General features: G+C 50.0%; 1 protein-coding gene across 3 annotated transcripts in view; it reads left to right on the top strand.

The window, feature by feature from the left end:
- The window catches only part of SCLY (selenocysteine lyase), a 126744-nt gene extending 111165 nt beyond the window's left edge, over positions 1-15579 (top strand). For all 3 annotated transcript variants that reach the window (XR_012900092.1, XR_012900091.1, XM_075917844.1), the window contains one exon: positions 15212-15579. Coding sequence is in view for 1 of the 3 variants with exons in the window: in XM_075917844.1 (XP_075773959.1) it covers positions 15212-15251 (40 nt within the window). In the remaining 2 variants the exon portion in view is untranslated. The remainder of the gene's footprint in view (positions 1-15211) is intronic.
- Positions 15580-16314: the final 735 nt, after the last annotated feature.

The raw sequence follows: 16314 nt of genomic DNA, 5'->3' as shown, positions 1-16314 counted from the left end.
GCATTTCCAGAAAATCATGCCAATCTAGACGCAGCCCTCCTCTGATGCAAGGGGGGGTATTGGGCTGGGCTGAGCTGAGGGTGAGGGGAGAGGAGGAGGTGCAGGGTGCTGGGCTCACCTGGGCTGCAGGAGGAAGGAGGTGCTGGGAACCTGGGGCTAGACTCAAGGGGAGGGAGGGGCAGAAAATCAGAGCTGGGCTCAGCAGTTTTGCAAGGCTTGGGGGGATGTGCAGGGAAACAGGGCTCAGCTGTGCTGTGGGGGAGGTATTCAGGGAAGCAGTGCGGGGCTCACCTGGGCTGAGGTGGATGGGGGAAGGCATAGGGAACAGAAGGGCAACTCTGAGGGCAGCAGGGGACTGGTGCTACACTCCCTTGGATTGTGGGGGATGGTTTTGGGGGAGGTGCAGGGAACCAGTGGGGGTGGGCAGCTCAGTTGGGTTGCAGGGGAGGGAGGTGCAAAGAACCCTAGTAGGGAAGGAGGGAACCAGGAGCCCTGAAATGACCTCCCCTGGTCCAAAAAAATCCCTCATCTGGGACCAGTCAGGTTTGGGAAACCCTGGTCTAGCCAGCTTTCTATCCATCTTACAGTCCTTTTATCCAATCCATACTCCCTTAACTTGCTGGCAAGAATATTGTAGGTGATTGTATCAAAAGCTTTGCTAAAGCTGGCACTAGGAGCATTGGGAGGTTCAGATACAACTTATTTGCATATTCATCATTTGATTAATGAATATGCAGATATGCAAATGAATGTTACTGGTCCTCCAAAAGCTCGTGAATGGATTTACTGGTCCCCGTGTCAAAAAGTTTGGGAACTCCTGGTCTAGACCATCCTTGATAGATGTCTGTCTTACCTGTTCTGAAATATCTCCAGAGATGGGGATTCAACAGTCTCCCTGGGCAATTTATTCCAGTGTTTAACCACCCTGACAGTGAGGAAGTTTTTCCTGATGTCCAACCTAAACCTCCCTTGCTGCAGTTTAAGCCCATTGCTTCTAGTTGTATCCTAAGAGGCCAAGGAGAACAGTTTTTCTCCCTTCTCCTTGTAACACCCTTTTACATACTTGAAAACCACTATCATGCCCCCTCTCAGTCTTCTCCTTTCCAAACTAAACAAGACCCGTTTTTTCAATCTTCCTTCATAGGTCATGTTCTTTAGACCTTTAATCATTCTTGTTGCTCTTCTCTAGATCTTCTCCAATTTCTCCACATCTTTCTTGAAATGTGGTACCCAGAGCCGGACACAATACTCCAACTGAGGCCTAATCAGCACAGAGTAGCGCGGAAGAATGACTTCTCGTGTCTTGCTCACAACACTCCTGTTAATGTATCTCTGAATCATGTTGGCTTTTTTTGCAACTGTGTCACACTGTTGGCTCATATTTAGCTTGTGGTTCACTATGACCCCTAGATTCCTTTCTGCCGTACTCCTTCCTAGTCAGTCGCTTCCCATTCTGTATGTGTGAAACTGATTGTTCCTTCCTAAGTGGAGCACTTTGCATTATTAAATTTCCTTTTCATATTAAACTTCATCCTGTTTACCTCAGAACATTTCTCCAGTTTGTCTAGATCATTTTGAATTATGACCCTGTACTCCAAAGCAGTTGCAGCCCCTCCCAGCTTGGTATCATCTGCAAACTTAATAATTGTACTCTCTATGCCAATATCTAAGTCGATGATGAAGGCATTGAACAAAACCGGTCTCAAAACAGACCCATCCAGAACCCTACTTTTTATGCCCTTTCAGCAGGATTATGAACTGTTAATAACTAGCAAAATGCAGGACAATGTAGCACTTTAAAGACTAACAAGATGGTTTATTAGATGATGAGCTTTCGTGGGCCAGACCCACTTCCTCAGATCAAATAGTGGAAGAAAGTAACTACTCTCTGAGAATGGTTATCCAGCCAGTTACACACCCACCTTAGAGTAGCCCCATCTAAGTTGTATTTGCTTAGTTTATCTACTAGCCTGGATCCCCATAGGCTGTGGTGTGTGACGAGAATGTGGGGAGTGTCTTTCCGCTTATCAGTCGGGCTCTCCTTGCATTTAAAATGCAGATATGCAGCGGTCCCAGAGCAAGCCTCCCATTATCGACTACTAGTGTAATCAATACAAATTGTATTGACAACACGATTAGCAAAACGTCAAGCTATGCTGTTTATGCTAACATACCACCCTAGTTCTCACATTTTGGAAGTCTATTGTCATTGTGCAGTTAGAAGCATCAAATAGGAATTGATGTTGACTGAAAAACATTGCAAGGCAGAGTTTTGGTTCAGTGATTCCCAAAGTAGCCGTTGGATACAGACACAAGGGACAGGTTATTTATGGTCCAGTGAAGGGCTGGGCCCTTCTCATGAAAACTCTGGCCCTGAGAAGCAGGGCCATATGCAGACCAGCAGCTACTGGGGGTTCTAGACCAGGCCTGGCCTGAGCACTGGGACACACACACACAGAGAGGATGTGACAGTGAGATGGAGTGGCTCTGCCCCCCTAGCTGCAGCCTGAAAAGCCCCAAACAGCCCGACACTGCCACTGGGAACAGCTGGGGAGGGACAAAGGGCGGCGAGGGACAGGAGGGACTACAGCTCCCATCAAGCACTCAGAGAAGGAAGTGGGATGCAACTCGCATGGTGCATTGAGGAATGAGCTTGTCACTGCCACGTAGTAGCAGCTCCTCTTGTCCCCCTTATGGTGCAACAAGCAGCGGTCATGTGGCTGCCATGTGCTCCTCCGGGGTCGGGTCATGGCGGCACCTCTCGCCCAAGGGTCGCAAGCACCACTGCCACTGTCCAGAAGTGACGTTGGTCTGGTCCATGGCCTGATAGCAACCAACTGGAAACTGTGCCTAGGTATGTGTTCTAATTGCATCCTCCGGGAATGGCACCCAGAGTCCCTTGGTTACGGTGAGCGCTCAGCTTACCCTGCCACTGTCGAGCAGGGCGGAGACACAGGGCCAGGCAGGCGGAGCTGGGAAAGTTTAAGACTCAGGGCATCTGGCTGGGGCAGGGGCTAGAGTCGGGGGGTTTCCTACGGTAGTGCATTAAGCACAGGCCGCAGCTCCTGTGGTGCGTGGGGTATAGAATAACAGAATCATAGAGCTGGAAGAGACCTCAGAAGGTCATCGAGTCCAGCCCCCTGCCCAAGGCAGGACCAATCCCAACTAAATCAACCCAGCCAGGGCATTGTCAAGCCGAGTTTTAAAAACCTCTAGGGATGGAGATTCCACCTCCCCCCTAGAGAACCTATTCCAGTGCTTCATCCCCTTCCTAGTAAAATAGTTTTTTCTAATATCCAACCTAAACTACCTCCACTGTAACTTGAGACCATTGCTCCTTGTTCTGCCATCTGTCACCACTAAGAACAGCCTCGCTCCATCTTCTCTGCAACCTTCCTTCAGGAAGTTGAAGGCTGGTATCAAATTCCCCCTCACTGTTCTCTTCTGCACACTAAACAAGCCCTCTCCTCCTAGGTTATGTGCTCCAGCCCCCTAATCATTTTAGTTGCCCTCTAATGGACCCCCTCCAATGCGTCCACATCCTTTCTGTAGAGGGGGGCCCAGAATTGGATGCAGTACTTCCAGATGTGGCCTCACTAGAATACAGGGGAATAATCACTTCTCTATATCTGCTAGCAATGCTCCTCCTAATGCACCCTAATATGCCATTAGCCTTCTTGGCTGCAAGGGCACACTGTTGACTCATATCCAGCTTCTCATCCACTGTAATCCCTAGGTCCTTTTCTGCTGAACTGCTATCTAGCCAGTTGGTGCCCAGCCTCTAACAATGCTTGGGATTCCTCTGTCCCAAGTGCAGGACTCTGCACTTGTCCTTGTTGAGCCTTATCAGATTTCTTTTGGACCAATCCTCTATTCTGTGTAGGTCACTCTGGACCTTATCCCTGCCATCCAACATATTTACCTCTCCCCCTACCTTAATGTTATCTGCAAACTTGCTGCAAGTGCAATCCATCCCATCATCCAGATCACTAATAAAGATGTTGAACAAAACTTCACCTAGAACCGATACTTCGGGCACTCCTCTAGAAACTGACCAACAACCTGACATCGAGCTGTTGATCACTACGTGTTGGGCCTGACAATCTAGCCAGCTTTCTGTCCACCTTACAGTCCACTTATCCAATTCATACTTCCTTAACTTGCTGGCAAGAATATTGTGGGAGACTGTATCAAAAGCTTTGCTAAAATCAAGGTATATCACGTCTACTGACTTCCTCATGTCTACAGAGCCAGTTACCTCATCATAGAAGTAAATCAGATTGGTCAGAAATGACTTTCCCTTGGTGCATCCATGTTGACTATTCCTGATCACTTTCCCCTCTTCCAAGTGCTTTAGAATGGATTCCTTGAGGATCCCCTTCATGATTTTTCCGGGGACTGAGGTAAGGCTGACCAGTCTGTAGTTCCCTGGATCGTCCTTCTTCCCTTTTTTAAAGATGGGCACTACATTTGCCTTTTTCCAATCTTCTGGGATCTCTCCCAATCTCCACGAATTTTCAAAGATTATGGCCAAAGGTTCTGCAACATTTGCCAACTCCCTCAGTACCCTCGGATGTATTAAATCTGGACCCATGGATTTGTATATGTCTAGTTTTTCTAAACATTTCTTAACCTGTTCTTTCTCCACTGAGGGCTGCTCATCCTCTCCCCATACTGGGCTGCTCAGTGCAGTAGTCCGGGAGCTGTCCTTGTCTGTGAAGCCAGAAGCAAAATAAGCATTGAGTAATTCAGCTTTTCCCACATCATCTGTCACTAGGTTACCTCCCTCATCCAGTAAGGGCCCCACACCCTCTCTGATCACCCTCTTATTGTTAACAGGCTTGTATAAACCTTTCTTGTTATCCATCACATCTCTTGCTAGCTGCAATTCCAATTGTGCTTTTATCTTCCTGATAACTCCCCAGCATTCTCAAGCAATATATTTATACTCCTCCCTAGTTATCTGTCCAGGTTTCCACTTCTTATAAGCTTTCTTTTTGTGTTTAAGCTCACCCAAGGATTTCCCTGTGTGACGGACCGGGCCGTGTCTGGGCACAACTTAGGGCGTCCGCTCAGGGCGAGTTGCTCAAATCCGGGGCTCTTTACAGTCCCCCTGACTGGCGACCTCTCCACACAGGCCACAAACCAGTCTCACAGAGCGCTTCAGCTGCCTGCCTGAAGCCTCCTGAGCAAAACCCCTCCGACACCCCAGCAATATCCGTGCCCCAGATGGCCCCGGGCCTATACACAGGTGGGGGGTCCTAGCACCCAATCCCACCTACCCCGAACAAGTTCTGTCCGGTTCCAAGAAACCAGCCACAGATCCCTGGTCAATTTACCCTCTGGACCTTACCCACAAATCACGCTGGGCCAATCCTTTAGAATCTATATCTAAAGGTTTATTATTACAAGAAAGAAAAGCACGAGAGTAAGGTTATTAAAGTACAGTACGTTACATGCACCGAATCTCCCAGTTCTCGATGCAGGCTCTAGCAGAGATGTTGCAGCTGCTGGTTTAAAAGTTCTTATTGCACATCCTACGATCAGGATGGGTCCACAGGTCTTCCGGGCTCTTCAATCCCTGCAGTGCTGCCTCTGGGATGAAGTGCTGAGCTGAGAACAAAATGGCATCGACCACATGGCCTCTTTATACCTCCTTCCTGGCCTCTTCTAGTCTGCAGCAAGTCACCTGGTCAGAGGCCAATCTCTATGTTTCCTGCTGGCTGCCCTCAGGTGACAAATCCCATTCTTTGGGTGTGTCCATAGCCCATTGAGAACCATTGTTCCACAGGGCTTTGCTACTCAGCCTGTCCATAGCCATGCTTAACCACATTCACAGAAATATTCAGCTTCCACACAGATTACAGATTCCTACCTACACACACAGACATTATACACTCACATAAATAGTGTACATAAGATCAACAAACAATAATCTCCCATTCAATACTCCACATGGCTCCCCCCACACCAATTTCTGGGGCCAACACCCCCACCTAGGGGTGCAGCAGCGATCTGGCTGCTTCCCTCCAATTCAGCAACGTGACACCCCCAACGCAAAATTGATGCAGGAAGTGATGCCAGTAACATCACTGAGGGCATCACAGGCCTTCCCCAACAAAATGGTGGCGTGCCTCAGTTTCCCTTCTTACATAGGACCTTCTGGCTGGAACCCTTTTTGTCCTGTAAGAAGTTCCAAGACCAGTTACAAGTGTTAACCACCAAATAGCAACATCACAATGTCCCCTTACATACCGTCTGTCGTTTGGTACATCTCCAGACAGATTACATGGTATTTTCATAAGCTCATGCACACTGTATACCGTTACAATTCTCTGCAACAATAATACATTGGTTACAAGAATTAACATCAGTAACAAGAACAATCCTATCTCAGGTGTATACTGAAATTCTCCGTCAGGCCCCTTCTCTGGCCCCACACCATTGCAGTTTTGGCCCCTCAGGTTTAAACTGCAAATCTTCTTGGCCAAAACAAGTCCTGCCCCTCCCCCTTGTCCTCTGGGCTCCAGGCCTGAAACCTCTGGCCTGACCAAGACAATGGGCTGGCTGGGCGTGACTCCCTGGCTCACAACGGCCCTGGAATTCTCCCCCTTCCCCCACTCAGTGGGGTAACAGCAGTAAGCTGTAGACTCCCAAGTCTCTCCTCTGTTCCTCTCTAACCTCTGTTTCCACATGGAACCAGATATCAACCTCCCTGATTGAGTATGAGTGTCCACTGTGTCCAGAGATGGGAGCATAACTGCCATCTCCTGCATCCTAGGGAGAGTGACCACACAGCTGTTCTGCTCTGCATACTTAGCTACCCAGCCCTTCTCCTGAATCTGAGACACTAACTTCCCACTCTCCTCATTCATCTGGGAACAATCCTGTCCCACACACACTGACTTCCCAGCAAGCTGGTCACCCACAGTCACTGGGTTAACCGCTTGCTCCAATTCTCTGGCTGTTCCTGCCTCATCTGGAACAACCCTCAGTCCCTCTGAGACTTCTCCACCACCATCCACACTGGGTTTCCCTAAACCCAAGTCATTGGAGTCACTGCTAACAGACAAATTTTGTCTGTCAGGCACCAAAACGAGTGCCTCACACAAGAAGCTGCTGCCTTTTACAGGCAGAGCTTTCTCCTGAATGCCTTCTCCAAGCCAGGCATCGTCACCTCTCTCAGTTACTGCAAACTGCTTGCTACAAGCACTGCCAGGACTCTCCTCCCTATGAGCTTCCTTAAGCAGCAGTTCACCCTTCCCTGGCTCTGCAGTAGCATTGCCCTGCTGAGCCCCAACCAATTCCTCCTGCACTTCCCTTACTCCCTGAGTTATCTCTGGCCCCTCAGGTGGATTCACAGATAATCCCCTCTCAGGCACATAGACAGACCCACAAGAGACAGGGTCAGAGGCACCTTCACTCCCTGTGCAGCTCTCTAGATGGCTGTAAACGTCCACACCATCATTAGGCACCAGAGTTAACACACCCTTATTCTCTCCTTGTGCCCGGGCTAAGGGGTCTCCCTGCTCCCACCGAGTAGCTCCCCCCTCTGCCAGCAACACCGCAGCATCAGGCACAATATCAGGGTCACCACTGTCTGGTCTCTGGGGTTCTGGTAAAACACTGACTGTCTCTACCTGAGTCACCTCATCCCTCTCCCCAGCAGACACAAACCTTGGGCCACCCCCTTCCTGGGCCTTAGCTATATCCAGACCCAACTCTGGGACAACCACACTGCTCTCAGCCTTCACAGGCTGTGGGGCACCTTCCTCAGACACAGGAAGAAACTCTTCCCCACACACAGCCAGACAACCAGAGACAGCTTCTCCCTTGTCCCAACACCCCTGGCTAATCTCAGGCATAGAGCTAGCCACTGGGACAGCTTCCTTCACTGCCCCCTTGCTACTTCCACCAGCCAAATTGCCAGCTTGCACACACTGTGCTTCTTCACACAAATCACTTTCAGCTTGTGCAGGTTCAATTCCACAAACCTCACCAGCCCCCAACTCCTCAACTAAAACTTCCCTCTGGCCAGCCACTCCAGGCTGCCCCAGAGAAACATTTCCCTGACTTCTGGGCTCTTCTTGCCCTGGTTCTGATTCCAGCCTCACCTCTGAGGCATCAGATGGGCCCTCACCCACAGGCTCACTGCCCCCCTGAACAGACACACAGCCATCTGCCACAGGCACACATGTAGAGACACTTTCCCCTTGGTTACAGGGAGACTGACCAGCTCCAGGAAACTTTTCATACCCACATGCACCCCCTTCCCCAACCTCCCTGTTAGCTACAGGTAACACAAAAGTTTTGCATTCACACATGCTTTGGGGTTGGGTCATCACATCAGCTGGGTAAAATACGTCTGCCATATCATAAGCACACCGCATACCCACAGAGTTATACATTGAACCTTCAGGAGAATACAGTCTCTCTTGTTCTTTTAGTCTCTTAAGCTGGAGGTCAAGTCTAGCATTTTCCTCCTTGGCTATGGCCATCTTCTTTGCATGCTCTGCCATTCTCTCTGCATGTTCTGCTTTTCTCATCTCAAGTTCCAGATCCATCTCCTGCTTTCTCTTAGCAATTTCTTCATCTGCCTTCCGCCTTCTTTCAGCAGCCTCCTTGGCTTGCTTCTGCTCCTTTTCATCCACATCTCTGGTTAATAACAACACTACCAGATCTAGTTTAGAGGCCCTTTTCCTAAAGGCAATGCCTCTCCCCAAGCACAAATCCTTCAGAGCACTTTTGCTCAGACTCTCATATAATTCCGGGTTCATCGCAGCGGCTCTTTAATCAACCAAACTCTCAACACCAAAAATCAAATTTAGACAGCGTGGGGTCCTGATCCCAAAGCTCAATTGACCAAGATCTGTGGATCCTGCCGACTACGCCACTGTGACGGACCGGGCCGTGTCTGGGCACAACTTAGGGCGTCCGCTCAGGGCGAGTTGCTCAAATCCGGGGCTCTTTACAGTCCCCCTGACTGGCGACCTCTCCACACAGGCCACAAACCAGTCTCACAGAGCGCTTCAGCTGCCTGCCTGAAGCCTCCTGAGCAAAACCCCTCCGACACCCCAGCAATATCCGTGCCCCAGATGGCCCCGGGCCTATACACAGGAGGGGGGTCCTAGCACCCAATCCCACCTACCCCGAACAAGTTCTGTCCGGTTCCAAGAAACCAGCCACAGATCCCTGGTCAATTTACCCTCTGGACCTTACCCACAAATCACGCTGGGCCAATCCTTTAGAATCTATATCTAAAGGTTTATTATTACAAGAAAGAAAAGCACGAGAGTAAGGTTATTAAAGTACAGTACGTTACATGCACCGAATCTCCCAGTTCTCGATGCAGGCTCTAGCAGAGATGTTGCAGCTGCTGGTTTAAAAGTTCTTATTGCACATCCTACGATCAGGATGGGTTCACAGGTCTTCCGGGCTCTTCAATCCCTGCAATGCTGCCTCTGGGATGAAGTGCTGAGCTGAGAACAAAATGGCATCGACCACATGGCCTCTTTATACTCCTTCCTGGCCTCTTCTAGTCTGCAGCAAGTCACCTGGTCAGAGGCCAATCTCTATGTTTCCTGCTGGCTGCCCTCAGGTGACAAATCCCATTCTTTGGGTGTGTCCATAGCCCATTGAGAACCATTGTTCCACAGGGCTTTGCTACTCAGCCTGTCCATAGCCATGCTTAACCACATTCACAGAAATATTCAGCTTCCACACAGATTACAGATTCCTACCTACACACACAGACATTATACACTCACATAAATAGTGTACATAAGATCAACAAACAATAATCTCCCATTCAATACCTCACATGGCTCCCCCCACACCAATTTCTGGGGCCAACACCCCCACCTAGGGGTGCAGCAGCGATCTGGCTGCTTCCCTCCAATTCAGCAACGTGACACCCTGGTAAGCCAATCTGGTTGCCTGCCATATTTGCTTTTTTTACTGCACGTTGGGATGGTTTCTTCTTGTGCCTTCAATAAAGTTTCTTTAAAATACTGCCAGCCCTCCTGCAGTAGAGCAAGGACAGCACAGACAGGAGCTGAGGGGCGATGGGGGCCGGAACCGCTCCCAGAATGCACCGCTTTACTCCTTGCTAAGGGGGGATGTTGCGCTCTGCCTCTGTGTTAGATCATGATGTCATGTGGAGCCAGAAATTCACACACTGGGAGAGTGTGGGTAGGCAGAGGGGAAGTGAAGTGATGCATGCTGGAAGATGTAGTGTTTTCCCAGGCCAATAGCTTCTATTGGCCCCTGCAGCCCCCACTGCACCATGGGAGCTGTAGCGTCTTCCGTTCTACATGACCCTTCAGCCACTGTGATCCCCATGACACCATGGGAGTTGTAATGTGTCTGGGCCTATATCCCATCTGCCCCTGCAGCTGCATAGCACCGTGGGAATTGTGTTTCTCGACCTAGTGCCATGCGCATCGGGATGTGGCAGTGCACATGGCGCTGGGCGGGCAGTGCCACCATGGGATGAAGGCCCCAGGAGCGCACTGCACAAGGCAGGGTCGGGGTCAGAGCCTGACGCTGCCCAGTGCCCAGCCCTGCCTCAGCACGCCGGCTCTGGCTGTTGCATGCCTTGCTCCACTCCCAGCCCCTGCCACGCCCGGGTCTCAACTCTTGGGCGCCCAGACCAGCGGAGGGTGCAGCCTCCGTGCCTCTCCGCACAGCGCGGCCCAAGCCTCGCAGCTCCGCACAGCTGAACTGCTCCCATGGACGTGTCGCTACAGGGAGCCTGAGGCGTTGGTGTGGGAGGGGGCTGAACAGCCTCTGGGGAGATATTAGTTTGGGGAGAGGGTAATTTATGCCCTCTCCATGAACTGTCTGGTGCTGCTGAGTCTCCCTGAAGTGCAGCAGGTTCCTGGAGAGCAGCTCCCCTGTAACTCTGCCCCCAGCTCTCTGCCTGCTACATCGTGGGGGCCCAAACTGGGTCAGTGCAAACCTTTCCGTTTCATGTAAATAATTAAACACAAAGTGTTTTCACATTCTCATGTTAATTTATCAAACATCATTTTAAAACAGTAAAATATAAATGTGTGTCCCAATTGAGAAAGGCGTGAAGCAAGGAGATACAATTTCACCGAAACTATTCACTGCATGCCTCGAAATGGTTATGAACAAGATCAATTGGAGGAGTGGTGTCAACATAAACGGAGAACGATTATCTCATCTCAGATTCGCAGATGACATAATATTAATTGCTGAAAGCACCAACCAGTTGCAGAGCATGCTACGAAGACTTGACAAGAAAAGCAGTCATGTCGGTCTAAAAATGAACCGCTGCAAAACAAAATACATGTGATCAGATGTCTTACAAAAAGCCTGAATAATGATAACAAGAGAAGAAATTGAAGAAGTGGAACAGTTCATATATTTGGGCCAAGAAGTTAATATGCACCAAGACTTGAACAAAGAACTCTCGTGAAGGATTCGGGCAGGATGGTGTGCATTCAGTTCCATCAAGGACATCCTCAAAGGAAAAATCAATAAGACCACACATACAAATATCTTCAATTCAACAGTGCTGCCAGCCATGTTGTATGGCAGCGAAACGTGGGCACTGACTAAGAGAGAAGAGCAGCAACTATTGGTAGCTGAAAGGGCAATGGAGTGAGCTATGTTGGGAATTTCCCTTCTGGATCGTATTCCAAATGAAATGATCAGAGAACACAGCGGTGTGAAAGATATTATCATGGAAAGCAGACATAACAAATTGCGATGGGCAGGCCACACAGCACGGCTCATAGACAATAGGTGGACTGCAATTATTGTTGAGTAGTACCCGCGAGTACAGAAAAGACCACCCGGTCGGCCTCCAAGAAGATGGGAAGATGACATTGTTAAACGTTTTGGATGAACGTGAAGAAGAAAGGCAAGAGCGTGAGAAGAATGGTGGACGTGTTGTGATCGGTGCAATCTTAACGATAACTGAAGACTGATTGATCCAGGTGATCCAGGGATGTCCAGTAAAAAAGGTTCCCAGGTTTTCTTTATGGCAGGGGCCACTGACGGACAGAAAAATCAGTTGGGGACCATTCAAGTGAGAAGCAGAAAAACTCCTCCAAAAATCCCCAAGCCTCACTCATGTGGCCTCCAACTGAGGCATCTCGTTCCCCTGGCACTCCAACCCCACTGGGTGAGGGGAAGGGACAGGGATGACTGAGGTTTAGGGCTTCCCATAGGCCGAATTTACTTTTCTGCGGTTCCGGAGCTAGTGGATTTTTTGGACCCCTCCTTAGGCTCTGGGGTAGGGACAAAAATGAGGGCTTCAGTGTGTGGAATAGGGATGGGGTGCAGGATCTGGGTGGGAGGGAGGGTGCAGAAGGGGGCTTGAGGCAAGGTGTCTGGCCTGGAGGGAGGCTGCAGGAGCAAGGGAGGGTGTTGTAGCAAGCTGGGGGTGTGCAGTCTTCGTGGCGGGAGGGGAGTGAATGAGGGTGTGGGGGGATGCTTACCTGGCTTTGCACCCCCTTGCAGCGGGGAGAGCCTCCGGACGGCATGCTGCTGCTCCCCTAGCGCGGTGGAAAGGGGGAGGGAACTCAGCCCCTCCCACGCAGCAGGGATTCTGGTGCAGCCGTTGAGTCTGGAGTAGCAGCTACCCATTCGGAGAGAGGGAGAGCTGTGGGGGGGGGGGAAAGATAGTGGCAGTGCATGGAGTGCCCCTGCCGAGCTGAAGTGTGTCCAGCCCCGCAGCGCCTCAGCCGAGCTCGGTGCCGCTCCTCCTGGGGCTAAGGCAACAGCTCCAAAGCGCGGAGATTCGGGAGCAGCTCTGCCAGGTTTTGCCTTGAACCTGCCTGGCCCCACAGCAGCAGTGGCTACTGTAACCAAGAACAAGCGGCCTGGAGGAGGAAGAAGCCATGCAGCTGGACCAGGGGCCCCACAAAGCAGTGGCAGTCCTGTGTGGGGAGGGAGAGGGCCATGTGGTATGCAGTGGTGGTGCAGCAGGTGGTGTGGTGACCAGAAACCATGTGCCACTGGAAGCCAGCCAGGCTGCTGGCTGGCAAAACTATAATGGAGCTGCCTGTACACTATGCTGGAGCGGGGAAGGAGGCCGCTGTGCCACGCAAGAAGCAATGGCATGGAGCCATTTCTTGGTCAGTTCTTCCCTGCAAGCGGGTGTCCCCATCACGTAGTGAAATGTCTGGTGGGGCTTTCTGGGATATTTCACTACGTGATGGGGACACCGGAACAGTATTTAAATTCGGAACTGTCTCAGAAAATTTGGGACGTATGGTCGGTGTTGGTAGCTGGGGGAAAGAAGGTGTGCGTGGGTGCTGCTGTTGGTGAGGTGGGGGGGTTCTTTGTGGTGTGTTCTCCTGTCCTGATTCCAAGCTGGGCTGCAGCTGCGGATGCCTGCAACTCTGAGAGGCAGGTCTACCCTAGCCCCCAGCTGGGCTGGGTAGGGGGTGGTGGGGAAATCAGATTGCATGGGGGTAGGTGGGGAAAAGAGGGGCTCGGTGGATGCTGGCATCAGTGCAGTGAAGTAGGGAGAGAGGGGAGTTTGTTTGGAGTGCCTAACTTGTTTGCCTCTGGGCTGCATCACATCTCAGCAGTGCAGCCCTAGCTGGGCTGCAGACATAGGAGCCCTGAGCTGGGGCAGGCTGCCCCTGGGGTAGAGCAGGCTGCATGGGGTGTTACCACAATTTCATGTTCGTTAAAATACTTTAGGCTGCTTATGAATACTGGAGCAAAAGGCCTAGCTCATGACATTTGTATGATCATATTTCAAACAAAGTTTACATAGGTGATAATGGCTTAAGGTAAGAAAGAAAAGGATTCTTTTAACAGAAGTTTCGTTTTGTAGATACCTGCAAACTCTGATCTTAATGATTTTTTTTTTAAATCGTGAGTTGCTAGTTAATATTGTTAAAACTAGAAGAACTTTTATCATGTATCCTCTTTAATTTGTTTGGCCTTTCAACTGGAGTTGGGATTCCAGACAAGTACAGGCAGTCCCCGGGTTACGTACAAGATAGGGACTGTAGGTTTGTTCTTAAGTTGAATCTGTATGTAAGTCGGAACTGGCGTCCAGATTCAGCCGCTGCTGAAACTGATCAGTTTCAACAGCGGCTGAATCTGGACGCCAGTTCTGACTTACATACAGATTCAACTTAAGAACCCCAGGCATCCCTAAGTCAGCTGCTGCTGAAACTGATCAGCGGCTGATTCCAGGAAGCCCGGGGCAGGTGCTTCCTGTAGTCAGCCACTGGTCAGTTTCAGCAGCGGCTGACTTGGGGACGCTTGGGGCAGAGCAGCTGGGGTGCTGCTGGGTTGGTCCAGTAGCGCCGCCGCTCCTCGGCACTACTGGACCAACCCAGCAGCACCCAAGCTGCTCTGCCCCAGGCGTCCTGATTCAGCCGCTGCTGAATCTGACCAGCAGTGGCTGAATCAGGACGCCTGGGGCAGAACAGCTGAGGTGCTGCCCGGTTGGTCCAGTAGCGCCCAGAGCGGCGCTACGGGACCAACTGGCAGCGCCCCAGCTGCTGTACCACAGGTGTCCGGAGCAAAGCCACGGAGCACGGGGGCAGCGGGACAGCCCAGACGCGCCGTGGCTGTCCTGCTGCCCTCGGGCTCCGTGGCTTTGCTCTGCTTTGCTCCCCGTCTCCCTGGTCTGCAGACCAGGGGGATGGGGGGGCGGGGCAAAGCAGAGCCAAGCCACGGGCAGCGGACAGCCCAGACGTGTCTGGGCTGTCAGCTGATCGCGCACTCCGCGGCTTGGCTCTGCTTTGCCCCCCCGTCCCCTGGTCTGCAGACCAGGGAGACGGGGGGGGGGGGGCAAAGCAGAGCCAAGTCTCGGAGCGCGTGGGCAGCAGACAGCCCTGTCCGCTGCCCACGTGTTCCGCCGCTTTACTTCCTCTCCCTGGTCTGCAGGAAACCAGGGAGAGGAACGGCCCTGTTCGTAACTGCGTATCCGACATAAGTCGGATCCGCGTAACTCGGGGACTGCCTGTATTCTGGGGTTTCTACTCTTTGAGTTAATAACACACACAAGGATAGAAGTTCAAATCAGAACTTTTATTAGTTTTTATAGGTTTCTGTTTCACTTGCATAGCATGGTCATAAGGTTGCCAGATGGTTTCAACAAAAATACTAGACACACTTGACATTACATCACAATGTACATTACATCTTATTTAGAAAATACTGGGCATTTATATTTTCTCATTTATATTTTCTCAATTTGTTTCTCTAACAGCTCAAATACTGGACTGTCCAGTTCAAAACCAGACATCTGACAAACCTAAGCATGGATCCTAAACCTTCCCCAGAGAAAGTGTATAACTCTGAGTGAATGTCTTTAGTAAATATTGTATTACATCTTTTCAAGGAGAGCATGACTATTTCTAGTTAACTCAGATATGTTGAGCATCTTAAAGCTGTGCATTTTTTTATGCTTTTACTTGATGGCCACCATGTCTTTTATTTATTTATATAGTTATTTTCAGAATGTCCCATTTTGGTATATTTTCTAGCTTGAGTTGTTGGAAAGGATGATGATGTATGTACTCCAAGAGTAGTGTTAATTTTTTTTTTATTTCATATTAAATAAATACCTTAAGTATTGCACCTTGTTAATTATTCCTTGTTTTAATACATTGCCTTCCATACCTATGAACTATTTAAAATATATGGCTGCATCTAGACTGGCAAGTTTTTGTGGAATAACTTGCCAGCTGTCTACACTAGCCACTTGAATTTGCGCAAGAACACTGACGATCTAATGTAGGATTGTCAGTGTTCTTGCAGAAATACTATGCTGCTCCCGCTCGGGAAAAAGCTCTCTTGTGCAAATGCTTTTGTGCAAGAGGGCCAGTGTAGACAGCTAAAAACTGTTTTGTGCAAAAAAGCCCCAATGGTGAAAATGGCGATCGGGGCTTTCTTGCGCAAAACCGCGTCTAGATTGGCACGGACGCTTTTCCGCAAAAAGTGCTTTTGCGCAAAAGCGTCCGTACCAATCTAGACACTTTTTTCCGCAAATGCTTTTAACGGAAAAACTTTTCTGTTAAAAGCATTTGCAGAAAATCATGCCAGTCTAGACGTAGCCTATATGTAAACCTAGGTTTTTATTTGTATTTGGACACACAACACATCCATACAGAACCTCAATATTGGTGGTACACATAAGACATTTCTACCCATCCAAGATGGAAAGTGTTAGACGGAATACTGTGTGTGACCCATGCCACGCTTGGGGACAGTAGGTTGCAGTGGGGCACCTTACCCTCCCCCCCATCAGTGTTATTTTCCCTTGCTCGTACGTGTGCCTCAGTTTCCTCCTTGGAAATTACAGTTTCCTCC

The sequence above is a fragment of the Pelodiscus sinensis genome, unplaced genomic scaffold (genome assembly GCF_049634645.1).
Source record: "Pelodiscus sinensis isolate JC-2024 unplaced genomic scaffold, ASM4963464v1 ctg41, whole genome shotgun sequence".
NCBI classification, from domain to species: domain Eukaryota; kingdom Metazoa; phylum Chordata; order Testudines; family Trionychidae; genus Pelodiscus; species Pelodiscus sinensis.
Note: the sequence above shows the minus strand (reverse complement) of the source record. Positions and strands in the feature narration are given on the sequence as shown.